Below are 23,957 nucleotides of genomic sequence, written 5' to 3' on the forward strand. Positions count from 1 at the left end.
TCACCCATTCCCAGTGCCACCTCTCACATCAAAAATGGATGCGAGGACACATTTCACGCTAAAATATGGAGTAAATGATGGCTTAGCCTTTTGCATATTTCTATGTAGTTTCACATAATTTTGTTTACATTTACGTAATCACACAAAACCAAATTAGGTAAATTTTACAAACTCCTTAACCTCAATAAAGTTTGCATAAGTTTAAATTCCATTTAGTTGAAGTAATATTTACAGAGGCCAGTGAGAGCAACCGATTAAAAATCTTTTATTAGAGTTCAAGGCCAGTCTTGAAAGATAATTCACTTACCTTTAACACAGTCACTAGAAAACACACATTTCACTCTGGCAGACTGTGACAAAAAATAGGCCGGGCACCAAAATGAAAAATTTTCAAGCTTACGGGTCAAGAATTTTCAATTCTATTAAGGATACGGAGGCGAGGATTATGCTTCTCTTTCTATGCTTATTTATTCACAGCAGCCAATCAAAAGAGAGTATTACAAAAACAAAACAGATCCCAACATTCAATGTAACACGTCATTATCATAGAGTCTATACCCCTATACAACCATACGAGGATAATGCACTTCCTCTTTCTTTGTGAATGCTGAACTAATAAAGTCAACAAAAAAGGTCTATAAAGGAAAGGATCCAAAAAGGGAAATCCAAATAACCAAGAGGCTAAAAATGACCAAGAATCCAGGAGAGAAACTTCTCAGAAATCCAGCGAGTGTCCAAGACATCATTGTTTCTGGTCAAAACCACAAGATCCATGGAATGAAGAACCTCAACTCTGATCGAATCCTGTGACAAATGGGAAACGAGAACTAATGATAGTATATGTCATAACAATAACTGACATCAATAAATGCATACACTGTCACAAACAATGGGTGGGTAAAAAACAATGATATATGATAGCAAAACAGAATACTTAACTCATAAGCAGATGCCTTATTGTTAACTAGGGGGGGGGATAATCCTCGCCTCCGTGTCCTTAATAGAATTGAAAATTCTAGACGCGTAAGCTTGAACATTTTTCATTCTATGTCAGGACCGGAGGCTCAGATTATGCTGGTTCAAAGCTGATCAACCACAATCAATGCAATGTCTAAAATGGGTTTATAATAGAAGGTCTTAAATGTAGATTCTGGAAGACCAGTCTGCTGCTTTCATAATGTCCTCTAATCTCATGCCTAAATTAAAGGATTTTGAAGCCATAGCTCCACGAACTGAATGAGCCCCAAACATGGAAACGTTAATTCCTGCTTCAGAAAGAAGCCATCTGATCCATCTGGCTAAAGTAGCCGATGAGACTAGATTGAAAGGTTTCCGAAGAGCAATCAGCAATTGACCCCTAGGGTCTGAACGAAATTCCTCAGTGGCAGCTTCATAGGCCTTTAAACATTGCACCACACACAGTTTGGGGTTATGGGGAAAAGCAGGGTAAGACACTGATTTGGTGCCTGTTTTAGTGCGTTTGGAAATTGAAAAGGAAACTCCTGTAGGAGAGAAAATCCTACCTGCAAGGTCAAGGGAGCGAACATCAGACACTCTTTTGCAAGAAATGAGGCATAATAACAGCAATAGTTTAGCCGAGAGTTGTTTGCGGGACAGGAATCTATTGTCTGGCCAAGAGGAAATAAATTAAAGGACCACATTAACGTCCCAAAGGGAAGAATACCGAGGGTGAGGAGGGTTCGAAAGACGAATGCCCCTCATTAATTTGCAGATGATAAGGTGTTCACCTATTGGTTTACCCAAAACTGGCAGGTGACCCGCTGAGATGGAGGATCTGTAATTATTGATCGATCTGTAAGCCAGGCCCGCAGCAGCAAGCGAGGCCAGAAAATTGACTACTAAACTGACATCAGCATTAAAGGGATCAGAACCCCGTTCCGCACATCAATGAACCCATCGCTTCCAAGCGGAGGTATAGCGTTTGTGTGTGCTGAAAGACCAGGCTTGTTGAATGAAACTGGAAGCCTGTTCAGAAAGGCCTGGCAAGAGCCATTGTTGCTGGAAATTTTCCAAGCCACCAGGCGTAATTTGCCCTCCACAATCAAGGGATGTGGGATCCCTAGAGGATCCCGCAATAGGTTGTGTTGAGGAGGGATCAGAAGGGGAAAATCACACAGCAACTCTAGCGCCAAGGGGAACCAGGCTTGAGCTCTCCAAAGGGGAGTTATCAACACAATTTCCATTCTCAGACGGCAAACCTGGGAGAGGACCCGAGGAATCATGCTGAACGGGGGAAGGCATAACCCCGATGGGGTGACCAGTCTTGGAGAAATGCATCAGTGGCAATTGCCTCCGGATCCGGTCTCCAGCTGAAGAAGAAAGGGAGCTGGCGATTCAATCTCGAGGCAAACAGGTCTATCGAGAAAGGGACCCATTTCTGATTCAGAGTAGCAAACACTTCTGGGAGGAGCATCCAATCGCTGCCATCCCGAAGGAATCTGGAATTCCAATCCGCTACTGTGTTGTGAGTCCCAGGAAGGTACTCCGCAATCACCGAAATGCGATGCTGGAGGCAATATTGCCAAATATCCATGGCAATTCGAGCCAAGGGCTGAGATCTCGTGCCCCCCAGTTTGTTGGCATATCTAACCACGGAAATGTTGTCCATTCTCAAGAGAATGCAACAATCTGATTTCAGAGGTGAGACACTCCGGATTGCAAAGGATCCGGCCAGAAGCTCCAGGCAGTTGATGTGGAGGTGGAGCTCCTGCTCCGACCAATGGCCTCCCATGGTCAGATCTCTGCAAGTGGCTCCCCAGCCCCATCTGCTGGCATCCGACTCCAGGATCACATCTGGAGAGGTGCCGAAAATCGCCCGCCTGTTCCAGGCCTCCATGTGCTCTAGCCACCAGGCTATCTCCGAATGGGCCTCTAGAGACAGGGGTACCATGTCCGTATATGACAGACCCTTCAGCAGATGGGATATCTTGAGACAGTGGAGGGCTCTGTTGTGTATGGGGCCCGGAAAAATAGCTTGGATCGAAGATGATAAAAGACCCACCATCCTGGCTAAGCTCCTCAAGGACACTTTCTGTCTGGAGAAGAGCAGGCGCAATTCCTTCTTTATATTGCGCACTTTCAGCGGTGGAAGGATCAACTGAGCTTTCACTGAGTCTATCCGGAAACCTAGAAACTCGATCTGCTGAGATGGGCGGAGACAGGACTTGGGTTGATTGATTATGAAACCCAGATTCCGAAGGAGTTGAATCGTCCAAGTCAAGTGGACCTAAAGGAGAAGGGGGTCCTAAGCCATAAGAATCAGATCGTGGAGGTAAACGATAAGGCACACGCCCCGGGCGCGAAGAGATTCCACCACTGGTCTCATTACCTTGGTGAAACACCAAGGAGCGGAGGAAAGCCTGAAAGGTAGCACCTGAAACTCGAAACATTGGTCTCGCCAAAGAAACTGAAGGAAACGCCGATGAGGAGGGAAGATAGGGATGCTTAGATAAGCGTCCTTTAGGTCTAGGCGTACCAACCAATCTGCTTCTTGAAGTATATCTCTGAGGAGGTGGATTCCCTCCATTTTAAAATGCCGATAGACTAGCCAGGCATTGAATTCTTTGAGATTTAGGACCAAAAGTGACCTACCGCCCTTCTTGTCTACCAGAAACACAGGGCTTAGGAAGCCCCGGGGATGGGGAACAGCCTGACAAATTGCCCCTTTCTTGAGAAGTCCCTGAACCTCCAGGTTTATGATGTCTTGATCGTGATGGGAAAAATGGAGAAGTGGAGGGGGGACTGTTGGAAAGGGGTCTGGTAAAACTCCAATCTGAACCCTTGAACGGTTTGTAACACCCAGGGGTCCCTGGTTAATTTTTGCCATTCTGTCAAACAAGTTTGAACCCTACCCCCAAGGGTCACCTCTGAGGGGTGAATTATTCTTACCTGAATTGGTAGCGTCTTGGAAGGCTCCTTATTGTCCTTTATATGTATTCTTGGGGTAACAGCCCCTGCTTCCTCGGGGTCGTGATGGATAGAAGGTGGCGTTTTCCTGTTGACCCCTGTAGTACCCATGGCCACGGGTAAGGGCATCTCGTCTGGGGCCTTGATAATTGGAGCGGCCAGACGAGCGACCCGCAGACATCCAGCCATCCGAAAAAGAGTCTCCCTGAAGACCTTTTTAAGTGACAATTGGGCTTTGTCCATGGTATTGAAAGTCGTGGCAAACTTGGCTAAGTCCTTAATGAAGGGGGCTCCAAAAAGGAGGCCCTGGGCTACCGGACCTGCCTCAGATGGGGCGAGTTCAGTGAGCTGGGGGTCTATTCTCATTAAAATAGAGCGTCTTCTTTCCGTAGATAAGGCTACGTTGGCATTGCCAAAGTGACAAATGGCTCGCTGACCCCAACCTACCAGAATGTCAGGATCGATAGGGGAGTTTGATTCTTTAGCCACAAAAGCCATCTCTAAGATTTTAGCCAACGGACCGGAGAGGTCCAGAAGCCTGTCCTGGCAAGAGCGCCAGGCCCGGTCAAGTCCTTTCTTGGGGTCTTTAGCCCACTTCTTTAGAAAAGTGACCATAGTTGGGTCAATATCTGGGGTGTCAGTGACTCTACCTTCTAAATCTGGACGAGGACACTCAGCGCAGAGCCTGGCCCTCACATCCTTGTCGAAACTAGCTCTGATGTGGTTCTGGAGGTAATCTGCAACCGCCAGAGGCGGAGTCAAGCTTGAGGAGCGAGGGTGAATGATCTCCTCTGGGCTGAAGGTCAAGACCCGTGGAGTTTTGGTGGGTTGGGCTTTAGCTTTCTCCGTCTTCTTGCGCTTGCTCGGGCCAGGCAGGTCCCCGAGATCCTCTTCTGAATCCGAATCAGATGAATGTTTAGAGGAAGACTGGTTCGAATCTGTATCATAAGCGTCTTGCACTTGTGAGGAACTATACCCATGCTCCTTTTGAATGGAGGAAGAAAGTTTTTTTTAAAGATCAGAGTGCGCCCACTTCTTGGATTTCGATTTACCCCTGTAGGTAGAGGGTTGGTCTGATTGTGCCTCTTCAGGTGGGGTAATGGGTGGGAGCCAACCTTTTTGGCGGGCAAAGCTCTAGAAGTGATGGGTGAGGGGCCCCAGAGCTTTCGCCAGCGCTTTATTCACCGATAGCTGAATGCTACTGTCCAATGCGCCCACCAGATTTTCTTCAAACGAGGGGGGGTTGCCCCCAAAATATTAATCTTCGTCATAGGCGTATGACTGGGCCATAATAGCTCTGGTACGTTAAAAAAACGTGAAATCAGGGTAGTCCAAGACTACAGTCAGGGGGAGTGCAAGCCCCAGCAGGCCAAGTAACTGAGCTGTAACTCTTTAAACGTGGAGGGAGCAGCCTGCAGCACTCTAGGCAGCGCCTAATCAAATTTTCCAACCCTGGTAACCACAGTGAGCTCAGGGCGTCAGGGAGCGAAGGTAAGCCTAGTCAATAAAAAATAATCAATCAGCATAACACTGGGAGTACACGCGCTGTCTCGATTCTCTGGCAGCGCCGTTGAAAAACTCCTTTCATATTCAAAACGGGCGCCAGAAGAAACAAGCGGGCGCGGGAATGCCTGCGTGCGCGCGTATGTGAGCGAAGACGCTCGCGCTGACTAGTCTCACCGTCGGAGGAGAAAACCTCCTGATAGCCGGGACGGGAAAAGTCCTGTAATAAATGTTCCCGCTCCCACTCCACGTTACCAGACGCGCAAGTAAAAGGCAAGCGCTAGCAAGCAACAATTGAAATACCAACACCATACAGAAAAGTATGCAATAACGGAACAAGGTACTTAACTGGCTGCAGAAGCAGCAAAGAAAGAGGAAGTGCATTATCCTCGTATGGTTATATAGGGGTACAGACTCTATGATAATGGTGTTACATTAAATGCTGGGATATGGTTTGTTTTTGTAATACTTTCACCAGGCAGGTCGCTCACCTCACCGCCACGCAGCCCCTGTGTGACCGCTGACCGCTGCTCCTTACCTGTGTCCTGTTGCCGCCTTTTTCGCTATCCTCACCTTCTTTTGCCCAGTCTGGTCCTGTTCTGGGTCCCTGCGCCCAGCGTCTCCCCCTGTTTCCCGCCGCCGCGTCCCGTAGCTCCGCCCCCCTCGCTCCCCATTGGCCGCCCCGCTCCCACCTCCCAGCTGCTCCTCCCTCCCTCTCCCACTCTTATGGAGGCCGCGCAGCGGTAGAGAGAGCGACCTCTGACCCTGTTCACCAGGCAGGTCGCTCCCCTCACCGCCACGCAGCCCCTGTGTGACCGCTGACCGCTGCTCCTTACCTGTGTCCTGTTGCCGCCTTTTTCGCTATCCTCACCTTCTTTTGCCCAGTCTGGTCCTGTTCTGGGTCCCTGCGCCCAGCGTCTCCCCCTGTTTCCCGCCGCCGCGTCCCGTAGCTCCGCCCCCTCGCTCCCCATTGGCCGCCCCGCTCCCACCTCCCAGCAGCTCCTCCCTCCCTCTCCCACTCTTATGGAGGCCGCGCAGCGGTAGAGAGAGCGACCTCTGACCCTGTTCACCAGGCAGGTCGCTCCCCTCACCGCCACGCAGCCCCTGTGTGACCGCTGACCGCTGCTCCTTACCTGTGTCCTGTTGCCGCCTTTTTCGCTATCCTCACCTTCTTTTGCCCAGTCTGGTCCTGTTCTGGGTCCCTGCGCCCAGCGTCTCCCCCTGTTTCCCGCCGCCGTTTCCCACCGCCGCGTCCCGTAGCTCCGCCCCCCTCGCTCCCCATTGGCCGCCCCGCTCCCACCTCCCAGCTGCTCCTCCCTCCCTCTCCCACTCTTATGGAGGCCGCGCAGCGGTAGAGAGAGCGACCTCTGACCCTGTTCACCAGGCAGGTCGCTCCCCTCACCGCCACGCAGCCCCTGTGTGACCGCTGACCGCTGCTCCTTACCTGTGTCCTGTTGCCGCCTTTTTCGCTATCCTCACCTTCTTTTGCCCAGTCTGGTCCTGTTTCTGGGTCCCTGCGCCCAGCGTCTCCCCCTGTTTCCCACCGCCGTTTCCCGCCGCCGCGTCCCGTAGCTCCGCCCCCCTCGCTCCCCATTGGCCGCCCCGCTCCCACCTCCCAGCAGCTCCTCCCTCCCTCTCCCACTCTTATGGAGGCCGCGCAGCGGTAGAGAGAGCGACCTCTGACCCTGTTCACCAGGCAGGTCGCTCCCCTCACCGCCACGCAGCCCCTGTGTGACTGCTGACCGATGCTCCTTACCTGTGTCCTGTTGCCGCCTTTTTCGCTATCCTCACCTTCTTTTGCCCAGTCTGGTCCTGTTCTGGGTCCCTGCGCCCAGCGTCTCCCCCTGTTTCCCGCCGCCGCGTCCCGTAGCTCCGCCCCCCTCGCTCCCCATTGGCCGCCCCGCTCCCACCTCCCAGCTGCTCCTCCCTCCCTCTCCCACTCTTATGGAGGCCGCGCAGCGGTAGAGAGAGCGACCTCTGACCCTGTTCACCAGGCAGGTCGCTCCCCTCACCGCCACGCAGCCCCTGTGTGACCGCTGACCGCTGCTCCTTACCTGTGTCCTGTTGCCGCCTTTTTCGCTATCCTCACCTTCTTTTGCCCAGTCTGGTCCTGTTTCTGGGTCCCTGCGCCCAGCGTCTCCCCCTGTTTCCCACCGCCGTTTCCCGCCGCCGCGTCCCGTAGCTCCGCCCCCCTCGCTCCCCATTGGCCGCCCCGCTCCCACCTCCCAGCTGCTCCTCCCTCCCTCTCCCACTCTTATGGAGGCCGCGCAGCGGTAGAGAGAGCGACCTCTGACCCTGTTCACCAGGCAGGTCGCTCCCCTCACCGCCACGCAGCCCCTGTGTGACCGCTGACCGCTGCTCCTTACCTGTGTCCTGTTGCTGCCTTTTTCGCTATCCTGACCTTCTTTTGCCCAGTCTGGTCCTGTTTCTGGGTCCCTGCGCCCAGCGTCTCCCCCTGTTTCCCGCCGCCGTTTCCCGCCACCGCGTCCCGTAGCTCCGCCCCCCTCGCTCCCCATTGGCCGCCCCGCTCCCACCTCCCAGCTGCTCCTCCCTCCCTCTCCCACTCTCATGGAGGCCGCGCAGCGGGCGCGCCAAAGGCGCGCCTAAGGCAAGCCCGTCTGCGCCCGTCCGCGCCTGGCCCGCGCCCAGCGCCAGACCCCCTGGCCCCCGCAGAGGCCAGCCCACCCGCAAGACCTACAGCGCCGCCACCCTCCTCGCACTCAACACCGGCCGGATCCCCGGGTGCTGCCGTGCCGCCCCAAGACGCACCCACGGACCCTTCACCTGCCAATCCTGCAAGTTCTCCTGCATCCAGACCCGCACCGCGCCCGCCAAACCAAGCACCAGCAGCAACCACCTGAAGTGCATCCTGCTCAACACCCGCTCCATCCACAGAAACGCCGTGGAACTCTGGAACCTGCTCGACACCACATCTCCAGACATCGCCTTCCTCACAGAAACCTGGATGAACGGCTCCTCAGCGCCCGACATCGCCATCGCCATCCCGGACGGATACAAGATCACCCGGAGGGACCGCGTCAACCAGACAGGAGGAGGCATCGCCATTGTCCACAAGAACACCATCCGCATCACGACCAACTCCGACGACACCCTCACAGCTGCAGAACATCTCCACTTCCAGATTCACACCGACCCCAAGACCACACTCAGAGGCACCCTCATCTACAGACCTCCAGGACCCCGCACACAATTCAGCGAAGACATCGCAGACTTCATCAGCCCACACGCCCTCCCCTCCGCTGACTACATCCTCCTAGGGGACCTCAACTTCCACCTGGAGAACAACAACGACAACAACACCACCACCCTGCTGGACAACCTCGCCAACCTCGGACTCAAGCAACTGGTGAACACCCCCACCCACTACGCCGGACACACGCTTGACCCAGTCTTCTCCTCCAGCAAGTACATCTCCTTCAGCCACTCCACCGGACTCCACTGGACAGACCACAGCTGCGTCCACTTCAGCTTCAGAAAAACCACGACTCACCACCACCCACAACAGGCTCCCCGCAGGAGCTGGAACAAGATCACCACCGACCAGTTCTCCACATCACTGAGCCAGAACCCTCCCGCCAGCTCAGCGGACCCCAACCAAGCAGCCAAAAACCTCACACAGTGGACCACCAACTGCGCTGACAACCTCGCACCTCTGAAAACCCATCCCATCAGGCCCAACAGCAAGAAAGCCTCCTGGTTCAACAACGACCTCAAGAACTCCAAGAAGAACTGCCGCACCCTCGAAAAAGCCTGGCGAAAAAACCCGACTACAGACAACATGACCGCCCTCAAGTATGCCTCCCGTAAACACCACCAGCTGATCCACACCACCAAGAAGACAGCATTCAAAGAACGACTAGACAACAACGCACACAACAGCAAGGAACTCTTCAGCATCGTCAAAGAGCTCTCCAACCCCAGCGCCGGAAACAACGACATCACCCCCTCACAAGACCTCTGCGACTCACTCGCCTCGTTCTTTCACCGCAAGATCGCCGACATACACAACAGCTTTGGCGCACAGACCACGCACCCAACCACCAAACCGACGCCCCCCAACACCACCCTCCGCGCCTGGACCCCGGTCAGCACCGAAGACACCATCCATACGATGAACACCATCCATTCCGGATCACCAACCGACCCATGCCCCCACCACGTCTTCAACAAGGCCGACTCCGTCATCGCACCCCATCTCCGGGACATCATCAATTGCTCCTTCAACACCGCCACCTACCCGGAGAGCTGGAAGCATGCCGAACTCAGCGCCCTCCTGAAGAAACCATCAGCAGACCCCACCGACCTCAAGAACTACCGCCCCATCTCGCTCCTCCCGTTTCCTGCCAAAGTCATCGAGATGACCGTCAACAGACAGCTTGCCGCCTTCCTCGAGACTAATGGATCCCTCGACCACTCACAGTCCGGCTTCCGAGCCAACCACAGCACCGAGACCGCCCTCATCGCAGCCACTGACGACATCTGAGCCCTGCTCGACAACGGGGAAACAGCGGCCCTCATCCTCCTGGACCTCTCCGCAGCGTTCGACACTGTCTGCCACCGCACCCTAGTGCAGCGCCTCAGCAACATCGGAATTCAAGAGAAGGCACTAGAGTGGATCATCTCGTTCCTCGCCGGAAGAACCCAGAGAGTCCGCCTCCCCCCGTTCAGATCCGAGGCCACCAAAGTCATCTGCGGCGTACCACAAGGATCATCACTCAGCCCCACCCTCTTCAACGTCTACATGAGCCCCCTCGCAGCCATCGCACGCCATCACAACCTCAACATCATCTCCTACGCCGACGACACCCAGCTGATCCTCTCCCTCACCAACGACCCAGCCACCGCCAGAACCAACCTGCACGAAGGGATGAAAGACATAGCCGAGTGGATGATGAACAGCCGCCTGAAACTGAACTCAGACAAGACGGAAGTCCTCATCCTTGGATCATCACCCTCTGCCTGGGACGACTCCTGGTGGCCCCCTGCCCTGGGCAGCGCACCCAAACCAACGGACCACGCACGCAACCTGGGCTTCATCCTGGACTCCTCCCTCTCGATGACCAGACAAGTCAACGCTGTCTCATCATCATGCTTCAACATCCTACGCATGCTCCGAAAGATCTTCCGATGGATCCCCACCGAAACCAGGAAGACGGTCACCCAGGCACTCGTCACCAGCCGACTGGACTACGGTAACACCCTCTACACCGGAACCACGGTCAAACTACAGAAAAGACTCCAACGCATCCAGAACGCCTCCGCACGCCTCATCCTTGACATCCCCCGACACAGCCACATCTCCGGACACCTGAGAGACTTGCACTGGCTCCCCGTCAGCAAGAGAATCACGTTCCGCCTCCTCACCCACGCACACAAGGCCCTCCACGACCTGGGCCCCAGGTACCTCAACAACCGCCTGACCTTCTACACTCCCACCCGCCAGCTACGATCGACCAGCCACGCCCTCGCCGCCGTGCCACGCATTAGAAAAGCCACCATGGGAGGAAGATCCTTCTCCTACCTGGCAGCCAAGACTTGGAACTCCCTCCCCATCCACCTCCGTCTGACCCAAGACCACCTCTCCTTCAGGAAGCAACTCAAGACCTGGCTGTTCGAGCAGTAGCGGTCCCCCCTCCCCCAGCGCCTTGAGACCCTCCGGGTGAGTAGCGCACTATACAAATTTCTTGATTGATTGATTGATTGATTGATTGGCTGCTGTGAATAAATAAGCATAGAAAGAGAAGCATAATCTTAGCCTCCGGTCCTGACATAGAATTAAAGTGGTCCGCCATTACAGATTTAGGTAGCTAAAGAATGACCAATGTTGTAGTTTTTAACTTGTAAAGACGGGCGGTACAAGTGTTTTGCAAACTGTGGAAGACTGCATGGATTTCACCTTGCTGCGGGCAATGTTAGAGATAATAATTAGTGAAATCGCAGTAAACACAAGCCCATGAAACAGGCCAACAAACAGCCGAAAAAACAGCCCACGACCTGTCAAACTAGCGCATCGGGGACTGCCTGATTGCCCCATAGGCCAGGCCGACGCTGCTATTTAGTAAAACTGCACCTGCTGCAACAGATTTTTTTAAATATAGCGCGACCCGAAAGTATTGGAGCGCTTGACAGGAGCCTAGTTACATTGCATAAGGACACATCCATTTCTTGTAAGCACGGGGTGATAGCGCGACTTGCCAGGATCACAAGATGTCGAGCCAACTCAGAGACTGGAATCTCGTTCCCTAGTCGGCAGCTCCGGCCGTTACTATATCCGGTATTAAAAAGACCGTGGTACTTGTCACATGTGAAGCACGGTCTTTGCTATGTAAATATTATCGTGATCTTTTTTACTTAACCTACTGGTGTCGTTGCTTGGGTTGCGCTTGTTTTGGTCTTTTTTCCCTCCAGGGCTTGTATTATTTTTTGGTCGTGTTTCCAATTGAGGTTGTGCTCGTTTTTTTTTCTAATACCCGGCAGAAAGGTTGCTGGCGCAGATCAGTTCATACTACTTTTATTATCGAGTGTGAAGTGTGGAATGGGCTGGGGCTGGTCTGTTCGCCCTGGTGATCCCGGCTACAATCAGCACGGGGACCTGCGTCCGGGCGGCAAACTTGGCATTGAAAGAAAGATGATGTCTCCTAGCAGCAGCTTCAAAAAGCATGTGTTGGTGACCGGGGGAGCTGGCTTCATGTAAGTAGCTAAGGTTGACGGTGAATTGCTAACGGCTGCAACTTTCTCTTTTGCAGATTATAGTTTGCACCTTTCCTCCCCCCGTTTTAGTGGATTACTTGACTCCGAGGTAGCTGTTGCAGTACAAACAATTATTACAACTTTAAAGGCTCCTGATTTTATCATGTCTTTCTGAGGCGAACCTCCTAAATAAAGGGTGTCTCCACTACCAGTGAGCGTGGAGCTCAAATTTATCTGGTTTGTTAACAAATGTTAACTTGTTTAAACTGTCTTTGCTGACGTTTGTTCTATTGCTCCTGTACCGGTGAGAAATTAGAGAGATTACAACGGCATCACATCTCTCCTAGTAACTGCAGTGCCTATCGCCCTGCAAGTCCCTCCATTTTTTTACCAGACATTTGCCACGTAATTTGCACCCAAGTTGTATTCGTGTTCAGAAGGTGACTGGGCCAATGAAAGGTACGCACTGCCACGTGGGCGAGTGTCCTGAGAGACCTCTTGATTACACCACTGCTCATGAGGATTGGCACTTTATTTCTGATTTGTCCCACGTCTCTTCGTCACAGTTGTCTTTGGCCAGCTTCACACATTCAGGCCTAAAGGGTAAGCAAGCTGTTTCTCTTCTGCAACCTGTGATTCCGCCTTGCAGACAGCAGGGCACACAAAAAAGGCAGTGCTTTGGAACTATGCAGGAACGCTAGTTTTTATAACCCAGCCCCCCTTCTTATTGCAATTTTGGCATATGCACCATCGAGCCACTCTTCTACAAATTATTCCATGCAGAGAACAGGGATTTCAGAGTCTTACATTGCAACTTATTTGGACAGAAGTGCCTCCTTTCCTACAAAACTGAGGGACTCCGTTCACCCTGTATTGTGCCCTCCTTCAGTGGCTGCATTTTAATTTGGTTCAGTGCTGGAAATTGAAAACTAATTACTTGAGAACCCATACATTGGGTGTTGAGGTGTGGCAGCGGAAACAGGGCGCAGTCACAAGGAGGAGAGCCATGAAAAGCACAGTCTCGCGTATACAATTTTTTTTTTAACATCCGGTTGCAAAGAAATTGGCAACAAGGACAAATGCGACATTAAATCAGTTCTGACTTAAATGGTGGTAAAGAGGCTGCATTTTAAACCGCTTACTCTGTTAAGCCCCCTGCTGGAGAGAACTTTGTGTGCCCAGCAAGTTTCAGCTGATACTATTAATGGTAAGATAACTCTGGTGGGTAATGCACTTCCTGATGGGAACGCGCCTTGTCCTTTGTAAGTAAACTTACAAGGGGACGCGTACAGGTTGATGAATCTTTTGGATCGCATAGGATATCCGAGTCAAGTATAGTGAGCAAAGGATAACTTCACCAATTAAATAAGTGATCAACTCAAATATCCATGAACTAATCTAGTCAGGAAAAGAACCACCATTACTCATATAAAAGTTAGTTCTGTTTATTCCCTATTAGTTACAACTCTACTCATGAAACTTTTATTCAACCATGTCAGGATTACTAATTTACTTTATTACCAACATATGCCATAAATTCTCATCACTTGTTAATATGCAATCAACGTCAAACAAGCAAATAGCAATTTATAATATCTCGAATGATTCAGCGATATAAGTCAGTCAGTCTAAGTCATCCTTGTCAGCCTACCTATCTCCGAATTAGCATCAGCATGTGGGTCTTCATGCTAAAACAATTTAGTAAAAAAAAATCATTGATTTGGAAATTATCTAAAGAGAAAAACGTTTGAAACAGCGCAGTTGGTACCTAGAAAGAAAAGCATTCATTAGTCAGTCACGTTATAGCTACCTATCCAAGACAGATCAGCAACGAGTCAGACTTCGTCTCCAGCTCATTAGTCATCAGCAAGGCTCAGGCTCACAGAAGCAAGCCCAAGTTTTCAGCTCTTCGGACAGCGTCTCCTGACGTCATCAACTTTCGCCTCTCCGTTCTGATTTTTCCCTTCATGTCATGACTTTTTATTAGGGTCTCTCAGTCCGTCCCACAATTTGCCCATTGGTCAACCTTATCAGGGGTTATGATTCTAACCTATAATTTTTGTTTACCACTTGTCTATGTTATTTTGAGAGTCAAGTTCCATTAACATGATTGGTTCTTCTGTCGATGAGAACATCATCCGGTTCTTCTGGTAATGCAATTGTTGCTCCCAGCTCTTAGTCTGTAGCTCCATTGTTAAAGTCCTGGGAAAGTACATTTAGCCTACTCTACACATAATTGTATCAATTTGTTCTGATCATCTTCTGTCCGCTGGTGAGTTTGCATTTTTCGCTTAGCAGAGCTTGTAGTTGAACTCCGTACAGTTCCAGGTTCTTCTCTCCAGTTGTAGTCTGCGGTAGCTCATCGCAGCTCCATGTTTAAGCGGGCAAGGCCTAGAGCTGACTAGGCCTCTGGCTAAGCTAAGAACATATGGCACTACGAAACATAGGTTATATCGTTATTTATGATATATTAATACAACTTTAAACATTTCACAGTATTTAGTACTTTTAGCACAGATGGTGACCACTCCCTGTGGGCACATTTTGCACATTACACGTTATTTCATTTATTAATATCGTTCTTTTCATTAGTATGTATACGCAAGTCATTAGCATATTCTCGTATTCGCATATCTGCTCCAACACTGGAGAGGTCTTTGTTTTGTCCACTCACAGTTTTGACTCAAAATGCATCATATAGTGTAAATTTGCCTGCGGGAAACAACATTGTGTAACATAGGGTGATCACCCATCTGTAATTTTCATGAACTGTTCATAATTTTGCCACAAACTCCATTGTCCGCGAGTAAAGGTTTAACGGACAGCATTTGTCCCTAATTTTAGTCTTTCAGCTAAAGGACACGATAAATTAGAATTCTCCAGCTGAAGTCTCCTGTGCTGTGTTCCTGAAGGAGGGGCAGACCCATAAACTATCTTGCCAGGAAGCCTGCTTCCTAAAAGATATGCAAATAGGTGCAAATGGTCAAATCTGCAATTGTAAAGGCTGGTCTGCAGCCAAAAAGGCGTTAGTTGATGGAGTCACTTGATGCTTCCTGTGACAAATATATTTTCTTTTTGAGAGGTTCTGTAAGGTTGTTCAAAGCTGAGCTGTGAAATTAATGTTTTTAATGGGCAGTTATAAAAAAATGAATTCAATAAGTGTTAGACTTTTCATCCTTGGCGTGGTCTCCCTTAACTTTTTGCCTCTGTTCCCCAGGTTGTTGATGTGTGCTGGACTCTGATTTTGCTGTTTTTGTTACTCTGGGCACTTTCCCACTGCTAACCAGTGCTAAAGTGCTAGTGCAAGTGCTCCTTTACAAAATGTGTAAGTAATTGGCTTATTCATGATTGGCATATTTGATTTACTAGTAAGTCCCTAGTAAAGTGCACTAGAGGTGCCAGGGCATGTAAATCAAATGCTACTAGTGGGCCTGCAGCACTGGTTGTGCCACCCAGATACGTAGATCTGTAATCATGTCTCAGACCTGCCATTGCAGTGTCTGTGTGTGCAGTTTTAACTGTAAATTCGACTTGGCAAGTGTACCCACTTGCCAGGCCTAAGCCTTCCCTTTTCTTACATGTAAGGCACCCCTAAGGTAGCCCCTAGGTAGCACCAAGGGTGTAGGGTATGGTTAAGGTAGGACATATAGTAATGTGTTTTATGTCTCCTGACAGTGAAATATTGCTAAATTCGTTTTTAACTGTTTGAAGGCCTGTCCCTCTCATAGGTTAACATGGGGGCTACCTTTAAATCTGATTAAAGTGTAGGTTCCCTTTGGGAGCGGATGGACGTGGAGTTTGGGGTCTCTGAGCTCACAATTAAAAAAAAAATCTTTTAGTAAATTTGATTTTAAGATTGTGTGTTTGAAAATGCCACTTTTAGAAAGTGAGCATTTTCTTGCTTATACCATTTCTGTGGCTCTGCCTGTTTGTGGATTCCCTGTCTGGGTCAGTTTGACAGTTGGGCTGGTTGCACCTCACACTAGACAGTGACACAAAGGGAGCTGCGGTGTAGCCTGCATATCCTGATGAGCCAGCTGTGCTAGGAGGGAGGAGTAGTCACCCACACCTGAAAGGGCTGTGTCTGCCCTCACACAATGCAGTCTCCAACCACTTAGTGAGTGTCTGGGGCGTGGCCTGGGCAAGGCAGGATTTCACATTCAAAAGAGACTTTACTTTGAAGTAGGCCTACTTTAAAGGAGAAATTGGGTATAAGAAGGAAACCCCAAATCACAGACTTTAGAAGACTTCTGGAAACAAGAGGAACCTCTGCCTGGAGAAGAAGAGCTGCCTTGCCTGTGACTGTACTTTGTGGAGCTATCCTGCAGTTGCTGCTTCTGCCAGAATAAGAGGGCAAAGACTGGATTTTGTGTGCCTTCCATTGTGAGAAGAAATCTCCAAGGGCTTGATTTTAGAGCTTGCCTCCTGTTGTTTGAAGTCTTAGGGACAGCAAAGACCTCTCTCTGCCAGCACCTGGAGTCTCTGGAGAGACTCCTGCTCTGACAAATGTTGCCCTATCCAGTCCCTGGGCCCTTGGAAGGGAAGCTGGTGAAAATCCAAGGAAATCGACTTCGGACGACTTCGGACCGACGCCGCTGCTGAATCCGGTGACACCACCTGCACCGACTCCGTGATCTTCGCTGGAGCACGGCGACCTTCGCAGGCCCGACATCGCTGCAGCCCCGCTGAAGTCAGCGACTTCGTGGAAGTCGCCGCACCACGTTGTGGCCGACGCCGTTCAAAGTGCGCGGATTCAAAGTTTCACACAGGCGCCGCGATCCCCGACTTCGCGCATCGGCTTGTTTTAATTTCTTCACCAAGTTACTGTACCTGGGGGTCTACGCGACTCTTTCTGGCGCCGCTGGTGTCGGATTGTTGGGACCGACTCCGTCACTACACTGTGTTAACACCTCATCTAAGCATTTTGCGTTTCTAAGCGATATTTGTGAGTTTAATCTTTAAAAATTCATAACTTGACTTGTGTATGTCAAATTTTTGTCATTTTGGTCTTGTTTTATTTTGTTGAGATAAATATTTCCTATTTGTCTAAACTGGTGTTGTGTCATTTTGTAGTGTTTTCATTAAGTTACTGTGTGTGTTGGTACAAATACTTTACACCTAGTACTCTGAAGTTAAGCCTACTCCTCTATCAAGCTACTAAGGGGGTAAGCAGGGGTTAGCTGAGGGTGATTCTCTTTTACCCTGACTAGAGTGAGGGTCCTTGCTTGAACAGGGGTAACCTGACTGTCAACCAAAGACCCCATTTCTAACATTGGTGATCAGCGGTTGGGATTTGGACTTGTATTTGTCCTTGACATACAGTGATTAAGTGTACACTACTATTTTGAGTGCAGACCACTACGTCACCACATACTACTTGTTTGGTGATCTTTTGATTTTTTTCTCTTTGGGAATGATTTTGTTCTACTTCAATTTTTTCGCTGATTCCTTGATTGACTTTCTTTGGAACTTCATTTGGGAACTTGTTTTTCTGCCTTTGGAACTTTGCACTTGTTTATGAATCTTCATCATGTCCCAAGCTAGAGATGCATCAGTTTGAGCTGACTTTGACCTTGAGAAATTGGAGAGTTATACCAAGGCTCAGTTGAAGCAGTTCTGTAAAAGTTTTGACTGTCCTATTAAGAGCTCATCCAAGAAGGAGGAGCTGCAACCGGCGCTGAGGGCCTGGGTGACAGCCAAGAGCACTGAAGGGCACACAGAGGATGAGGGAGATGAGGAGGAAGAGTGTTCCATACACAATGGTATTGTGGGTGGGCCTGTTATGTCCAGGGAGAAGGTCTTCAGGGCAGGTAGCAGTCTCTCATCTAAGGGTCTGACACCTGAAGGGTTACAGGACAGACAGGCAGAAAGGGAGTACTAATTGAAGCAAAGAAGGCTAGCCCTTGAGGAGAGGAAGTTAGCGATGGCTCATGAGCTTAGCTTGAGAGAGAGATGGACCACAGAAGCCAGTCCAGTAGAGATGGTGGCAGCAATCCTGCAGTGCAGCCTGAGAGGAGGGTGCACATTCCTAAAGAACTTGTGAAGGATTACAAGAGGGAGGATGACATATACTTGTGGTTCAAGGGGTATGAGTCTGCTCTCCACATGAATCTGGTCCCTGAAGCTCATTGGGGGGCGGGCCTGTGGAAGCACTTTTAAGTAGAGAGGAGGGATACACTAACAGCTTTAAGGGATGCTCAGAATCTCACCTACTCTAGCATGAAGGATGCCTTGCTTACAAGGTATGGTCTTACCCCTGAGCAGTACAAGGATAAGTTTAGGTCCTACAAGAAGAAGGAATCCCAAAGATGGTTGGAATGTGTTGATTCTTATTGCAGGTCACTGGATGGTTGGGTGAAGGGTAGTTAGGTAACTACATATGAGGGGCTTTACAATCTGATTGCTTGGGAGCACTTGTACAGTTTGTTTTCCAGAGCTGCGCCAGCACCTGATTGACAGCAAGCTGACTGACCCTAGGAACCTTGCGCATGATGCGGACTGCTGAGAGCACTGCTAGAAGAGGTATAAGGGATACCACGCCAAGGTTGTGCAGGGTCCCTCTCAGAAGAAAGGGGGGGGGGGAAGGTAAACAGGGGGAGTTCTCTAAAGGGCCCCAAACTGATTCCCAGGGTAAGGATTCCCAACCTCCCGTGAAAAGAAGACATGGTTCTCCAAAGGGAAGCCAGTGGCAGGTGGTCCCCCATGTAAGTGCTATGCATGTGACCAGGTGGGTCATGTGAGGGGGGACCCCCAAATGCCCCAAAAGTACACCGGCACCCACTGGTGCACCGTCCCAGGGTTTGGCCAGTGTAGCGCTTGGGGAGGAGTTGGTTTCAGGTGGGTGGGAACCAGCTGAGATGACCCTTGTCTCACTAGGAACACTGAGATGTTCCAGAGAACCCTAGTGCCTGAAAACACTAAGAAGTACAGGCAGTGGGTGACCATTAATGGACAGAGGGTGGAGGCTCTGAGAGACACAGGAGCCAGTGTAACTACAGTGAGGAGTCAGCTGGTGTCTGAAGAGCAGATTGATCCCCAGGTACTTCACCAAGTAGTTGCAGTGGACAACTCAGAGCACCTGTGCAGAGTGGCGCAGGTTCCCTTTGAATGGGGGGGGGTCTCATGTTCCTTGAAGGTAGCTGTGAGTCCATCCATGCCTGTTGATTGTTTGCTAGGCAATGACCTGGAGGATTCCCCTTGGAAGGAGGTGGAACACAGGTCTCACTTGTAGATGTTGGGTCTGCCTGGGTGGGTATGTGTATCCACCCGATTAATGGCAGCCCGTCAGGGTAATCAAGAGCCCCTGGAGCCTGAAACAGTGGCCCAGGGGACCGCCAAGAAGAGGAAGGGTAGGGGGGCGCGGGAAACCGGCCCCAGAAGTTCCCACAGTCTGTGAGGAAGCGGAGCCTGAGGGTGACACCCCGGAGCCTACAGGGAACAGGTGGCTGAACTGGGGGAGGTCCCTGAGCTGTTGCAGTGGCAGCAGGAAGGGGGGCCCACCAAGGAAACATTATGTGCAGCACAGAAGACATGCCCTACTTTGGAGGGTTTACGGCAGCAGGCTGCAGGCCAGGCGGCTGGCAAGGAGCCAGGATCACACCTGATTTATTGGGAAGATGACCTCCTGTATAGCGAGCCTAAGGTTCCTGAGCCTGGGTTAGCCCATGTGCTGGTGGTACCCCAGTGCTCCAGGGCCTTCCTACTGGGGTTGGCTCATGATGTGCCTTTAGCTGGACATTTGGGGCAGGATAAGACATTTTGAGAGACTTGTCACCCACTTTTACTGGTCCCTAATGCGCAGGCACTCAGATGTACATTGCAGGTCTTGCAGACTTGTCTTGCAAGTGGCAAGAGTGGGAGGAAATGTAAGGCTCTTCTCCAGCCTTTGCCTGTTGTCAGTACTCTCTTTGAGAGGGTAGGCATTGACATTGTGGGGCCTCTGGATCCCAAGACAGCCATGGGCAACAGGTTTATCCTGGTCTTGGTGGACCATGCCACCCAGTACCCAGAAGCCATTCCTTTGAGATCAATCACTTCCCCTGTGGTGGGTCGTGCTTTGATGCGGGTTTTTACCCGCAAGGGGTTCCCCGAAGAAGTGGTGTCTGATAGGGGTACCAACTTCATATCCACGTATATGAAGTATCTGTGGAAGGAGTGTGGGGAAACCTACAAGTTCACCCCCCCCCCCCCCAAAGTAATCGTCTGGTTGAGAGGTTCAACCGCACCTTGAAAGGCATGATCATGGGCCTGTCGGAGCCCTTGAGGCAGAAGTGGGACGCCCTCTTGCCATGCCTTCTGTTTGCCTACAGGGAGGTGCCTCAAAAGGGACTTGGGTTTAGTCCCTTTGAGCTGAGTTATGGCCACCCTGTGAGGGGACCTTTGAGTCTGGTTAAGGAAGCTTTGGACAAAGCTCCTAGTGACCCCCCCCCCCCCTCCACCTAGGATGTATTCAGTTACATGCTGGCTCTGAGAAACCAGACTGCCCGCTTCAGGAGTCTCACTCAGGAGAACCTGGAAGCAAGCCAGGAGGACATGAAATGCTGGTATGACCAAATTGCCACTCTGGTCGAGTTTCAACCTGGACAAAAAGTGTGGGTGATGGCACCAGTGGAGCCTAGGGCGCTCCAGGATAAGTGGACTGGGCCATTTAAGGTGGTGGAGCGCAATAGCGAAGTCACCTACCCGGTGGACTTGCTGTCTCCAAGGAACCCTTTAAGGGTCCTGCATGTCAGCCGCCTCAATCCTCACTTTGAGCGGACTGAACTGTCCATGCTCCTTGCGAGAGATGATGGGGTAGAGGAGGAAAGTGAGCCTCTTCCTGACCTCCTCTCTGCAGGAGAAAAAGATGGGTCAGGGGAGGGAGTGATCCTCTCCTCCCTTCCTGAGGAGCAGCAAGGTAACTGTCGCCTCGTGTTGGGACAGTTTTCCTCACTGTTTTTCCTGATCCCAGGAGTCACACACTTGTGCACACATGATGTGGACACTGGGGACAGTACACCCATTAAACAGAAGTTTTACTGGGTGACTGAAAGGGTCAGGGCCTGCATTAAGGATGAGGTATCCAAAATGCTTGCCCTACGGGTTATTGAGCATTCCAGCAGTCCTTGGGCCAGCCCGTGGTATTGGTCCCAAAGGCTGCTGCACCTGGTGCCACTCCCGAACTGAGGTTCTGTGTGGACTACCGGGGACTCAATGCGGTCAGCAAGACTGACGCACACCCCATCCCCTGAGCTGATGAGCTCATTGACCGGTTAGGCGCTGCCAAGTACCTCAGTACATTTGATTTAACATCTGGGTACTGGCAGATTGCCTTAACTGAGGGGGCCAAGGAGAGGTCAGCCTTCTCTACACCAGATGGCCACTTTCAATTCAAAGTGATGCCATTTGGGATGAAGAATGCTCTTGCCACTTTCAGAGGTTGGTCAACCAGGTGTTGGCAGGACTGGATGAGTTCAGTGCCGCCTACCTGAATGACATTGCTGTGTTTAGTTCCACATGGGAGGAACACCTGCAACACCTCTGGAGAGTGTTAGAGGCCCTGCAGAAGGCAGGCCTCACTATTAAGGTGAACAAGTGCCAAATAGAGCAGAGTTCTGTGATGTACTTAGGACATCAGGTGGGGAGTGGCCAGGTGGCACCCATACAGCATAATATAGACATGATTCTGGCTTGGGAGCCTCCCAAGACCCAGACTGAAGTGAGAGCCTTCTTAGTACTCACAGGATACTACAGAAGGTTTGTCAAGGGGTATGGTACCATTGTTATCCCCTTGACTGAGTTGACTTTGAAGAAGCAACCCAGGAAAGTGATCTGGACAGAAGCTTGCCAGAACGCTTTTCATGCCCTGAAGGCTGCCATGTGCACAGCACCTGTGCTGAAGGCACCTGACTACTCCAAGGAGTTTGTTGTGCAAAGAGACGCCTCAGAGCATGGTATTGGAACAATACTCTCACAGCTTAATGAAGAGGGCCTAGATCAGCCTTTAGCCTTCATTAGCAGGAGGTAACTACCCAGGGAACGTAGGTAGAGTGCCATAGAACGCGAAGCGCTTGCTGTGGTCTGGGCCCTGAAGAAGCTAAGACCCTACTTGTTTGGGACTCACTTCCGAGTTCAGACCGACCACAGGCCCCTCAGGTGGTTAATGCAGATGAGGGGTGAGAATCCAAAACTGTTGAGGTGGTCCATTTCCCTACAGGGGATGGACTTTACGGTGGAACACCGTCCTGGTACAGAGCACACCAATGCTGATGGTCCGTCAGGTTCTTCCGCCTTAGTGATGAGAACTCCCATGAGGTTGGGTAGTTGTTCTCCACTTTCAGCTGGGGGGGACATGTGTTAGACTTTTCATCCTTGGTGTGGTCTCCCTTACATTTTTGCCTCTGTTCCCCAGGTTGTTGATGTGTGCTGGACTCTGATTTTGCTGTTTTTGTTACTCTGGGCACTTTACCACTGCTAGCCAGTGCTAAAGTGCAAGTGCTCCTTTACAAAATGTGTATGTAATTGGCTTATCCATGATTAGCATATTTGATTTACTAGTAAGTGCCTAGTAAAGTGCACTGGAGGTGCCAGGGCCTGTAAATCAAATGCTAATAGTGGGCCTGCAGCACTGGTTGTGCCACCCACATACGTAGATCTGTAATCATGTCTCAGATCTGCCACTGCAGTGTCTATGTGTGCAGTTTTATCTGTAAATTCAACTTGGCAAGTGTACCCATTTGCCAGGCCCAAACCTTCCCTTTTCTTACATGTAAGGCACCCCTAAGGTAGGGTGTAGGGTATGGTTAAGGTAGGAAATATAATAATGTGTTTCTTATGTCCTGACAGTGAAATAATGCTAAATTCATTTTTCACTGTTGCAAGGCCTGTCCCTCTCATAGGTTAATATGGGGGCTACCTTTAAATCTGATTAAAGTGTAGATTCCCTTTGGGAGTGGATGGACAGGTGGAGTTTGGGGTCTCTGAACTCACAATTTAAAAATACATCTTTTAGTAAAGTTGATTTTAAGATTGTGTGTTTGAAAATGCCACTTTTAGAAAGTGAGCATTGTCTTGCTTTATACTGTTTCTGTGACTCTGCCTGTTTGTGGATTCCCTGTCTGGGTCAGTTTGACAGTTGGACTGGTTGCACCTCACACTAGACAGTGTCACAAAGGGAGCTGGGGTGTAGTCTGCATATCCGGATGAGCCATCTGTGCTAGGAGGGAGGGGGGAGTGGTCATTCACACCTGAAAGGGCTGTGCCTGCCCTCACACAATGCAGTCTCCAACCCCCTGGTGAGTGTCTGGGGCCTGGCCTGGGAAAGGCATGATTTCACATTCAAAAGAGACTTTACTTTGAAGTAGGCCTACTTCAAAGGAGATATTGGGTATAAGAAGGGCACCCAAAACCACAGATTTTAGAACACTTCTGGAAATAAGAGGAACCTCTGCCTGGAGAAGAGCTGAGGAAGAGAGCTGCCCTGCCTGTGACTGTACTTTATGGAGATATTCTGCAGTTGCTGCTTCTGCCAGAGTAGGAGGGCAAAGACTGTACTTTGTGTGCCTTCTATCCTGAAAAGAAATATCCAAGGGCTTGATTTATAGCTTGCCTCCTGTTGTTTGAAGTCTCAGGGACAGCAAAGACTTCTCTCTGCCAGCACCTGGAGTCTCTGGAGAGACTCCTGCTCTGACAGGTGGTGCCCTATCCAGTCCCTGGGCCCTTGGAAGGAAAGCTGGTGAGAATCTAAGGAAATCGACTTCGGACCGCCGCCGCTGCTGAATCCGGTGATGCCGCCTGCACCCGACTCCGTGATCTTCGCTGGAACGTGACGACCTTCG

The 23,957-nt window shown here is 50.6% G+C and overlaps 1 protein-coding gene and 1 long non-coding RNA gene across 4 annotated transcripts in view; one reads left to right on the plus strand and one right to left on the minus strand.

The window, feature by feature from the left end:
* Positions 1 to 288: 288 nt before the first annotated feature.
* LOC138250355 (uncharacterized) overlaps positions 289 to 23,957 on the minus strand; it is a 181,222-nt gene continuing 157,553 nt past the window's right edge. For all 3 annotated transcript variants that reach the window (XR_011194942.1, XR_011194941.1, XR_011194940.1), the window contains one exon: positions 289 to 804. This is a non-coding gene — a long non-coding RNA (uncharacterized lncRNA). The remainder of the gene's footprint in view (positions 805 to 23,957) is intronic.
* Positions 11,896 to 23,957, plus strand: part of TGDS (TDP-glucose 4,6-dehydratase) — a 377,842-nt gene continuing 365,780 nt past the window's right edge. The window contains exon 1 of the mRNA XM_069205136.1: positions 11,896 to 12,141. Coding sequence (XP_069061237.1) covers positions 11,987 to 12,141 — 155 coding nt within the window. The 5' untranslated portion in view covers positions 11,896 to 11,986. The remainder of the gene's footprint in view (positions 12,142 to 23,957) is intronic.

This window comes from Pleurodeles waltl, chromosome 8 (genome assembly GCF_031143425.1).
Source record: "Pleurodeles waltl isolate 20211129_DDA chromosome 8, aPleWal1.hap1.20221129, whole genome shotgun sequence".
Taxonomy (NCBI): Eukaryota; Metazoa; Chordata; class Amphibia; order Caudata; family Salamandridae; genus Pleurodeles; species Pleurodeles waltl.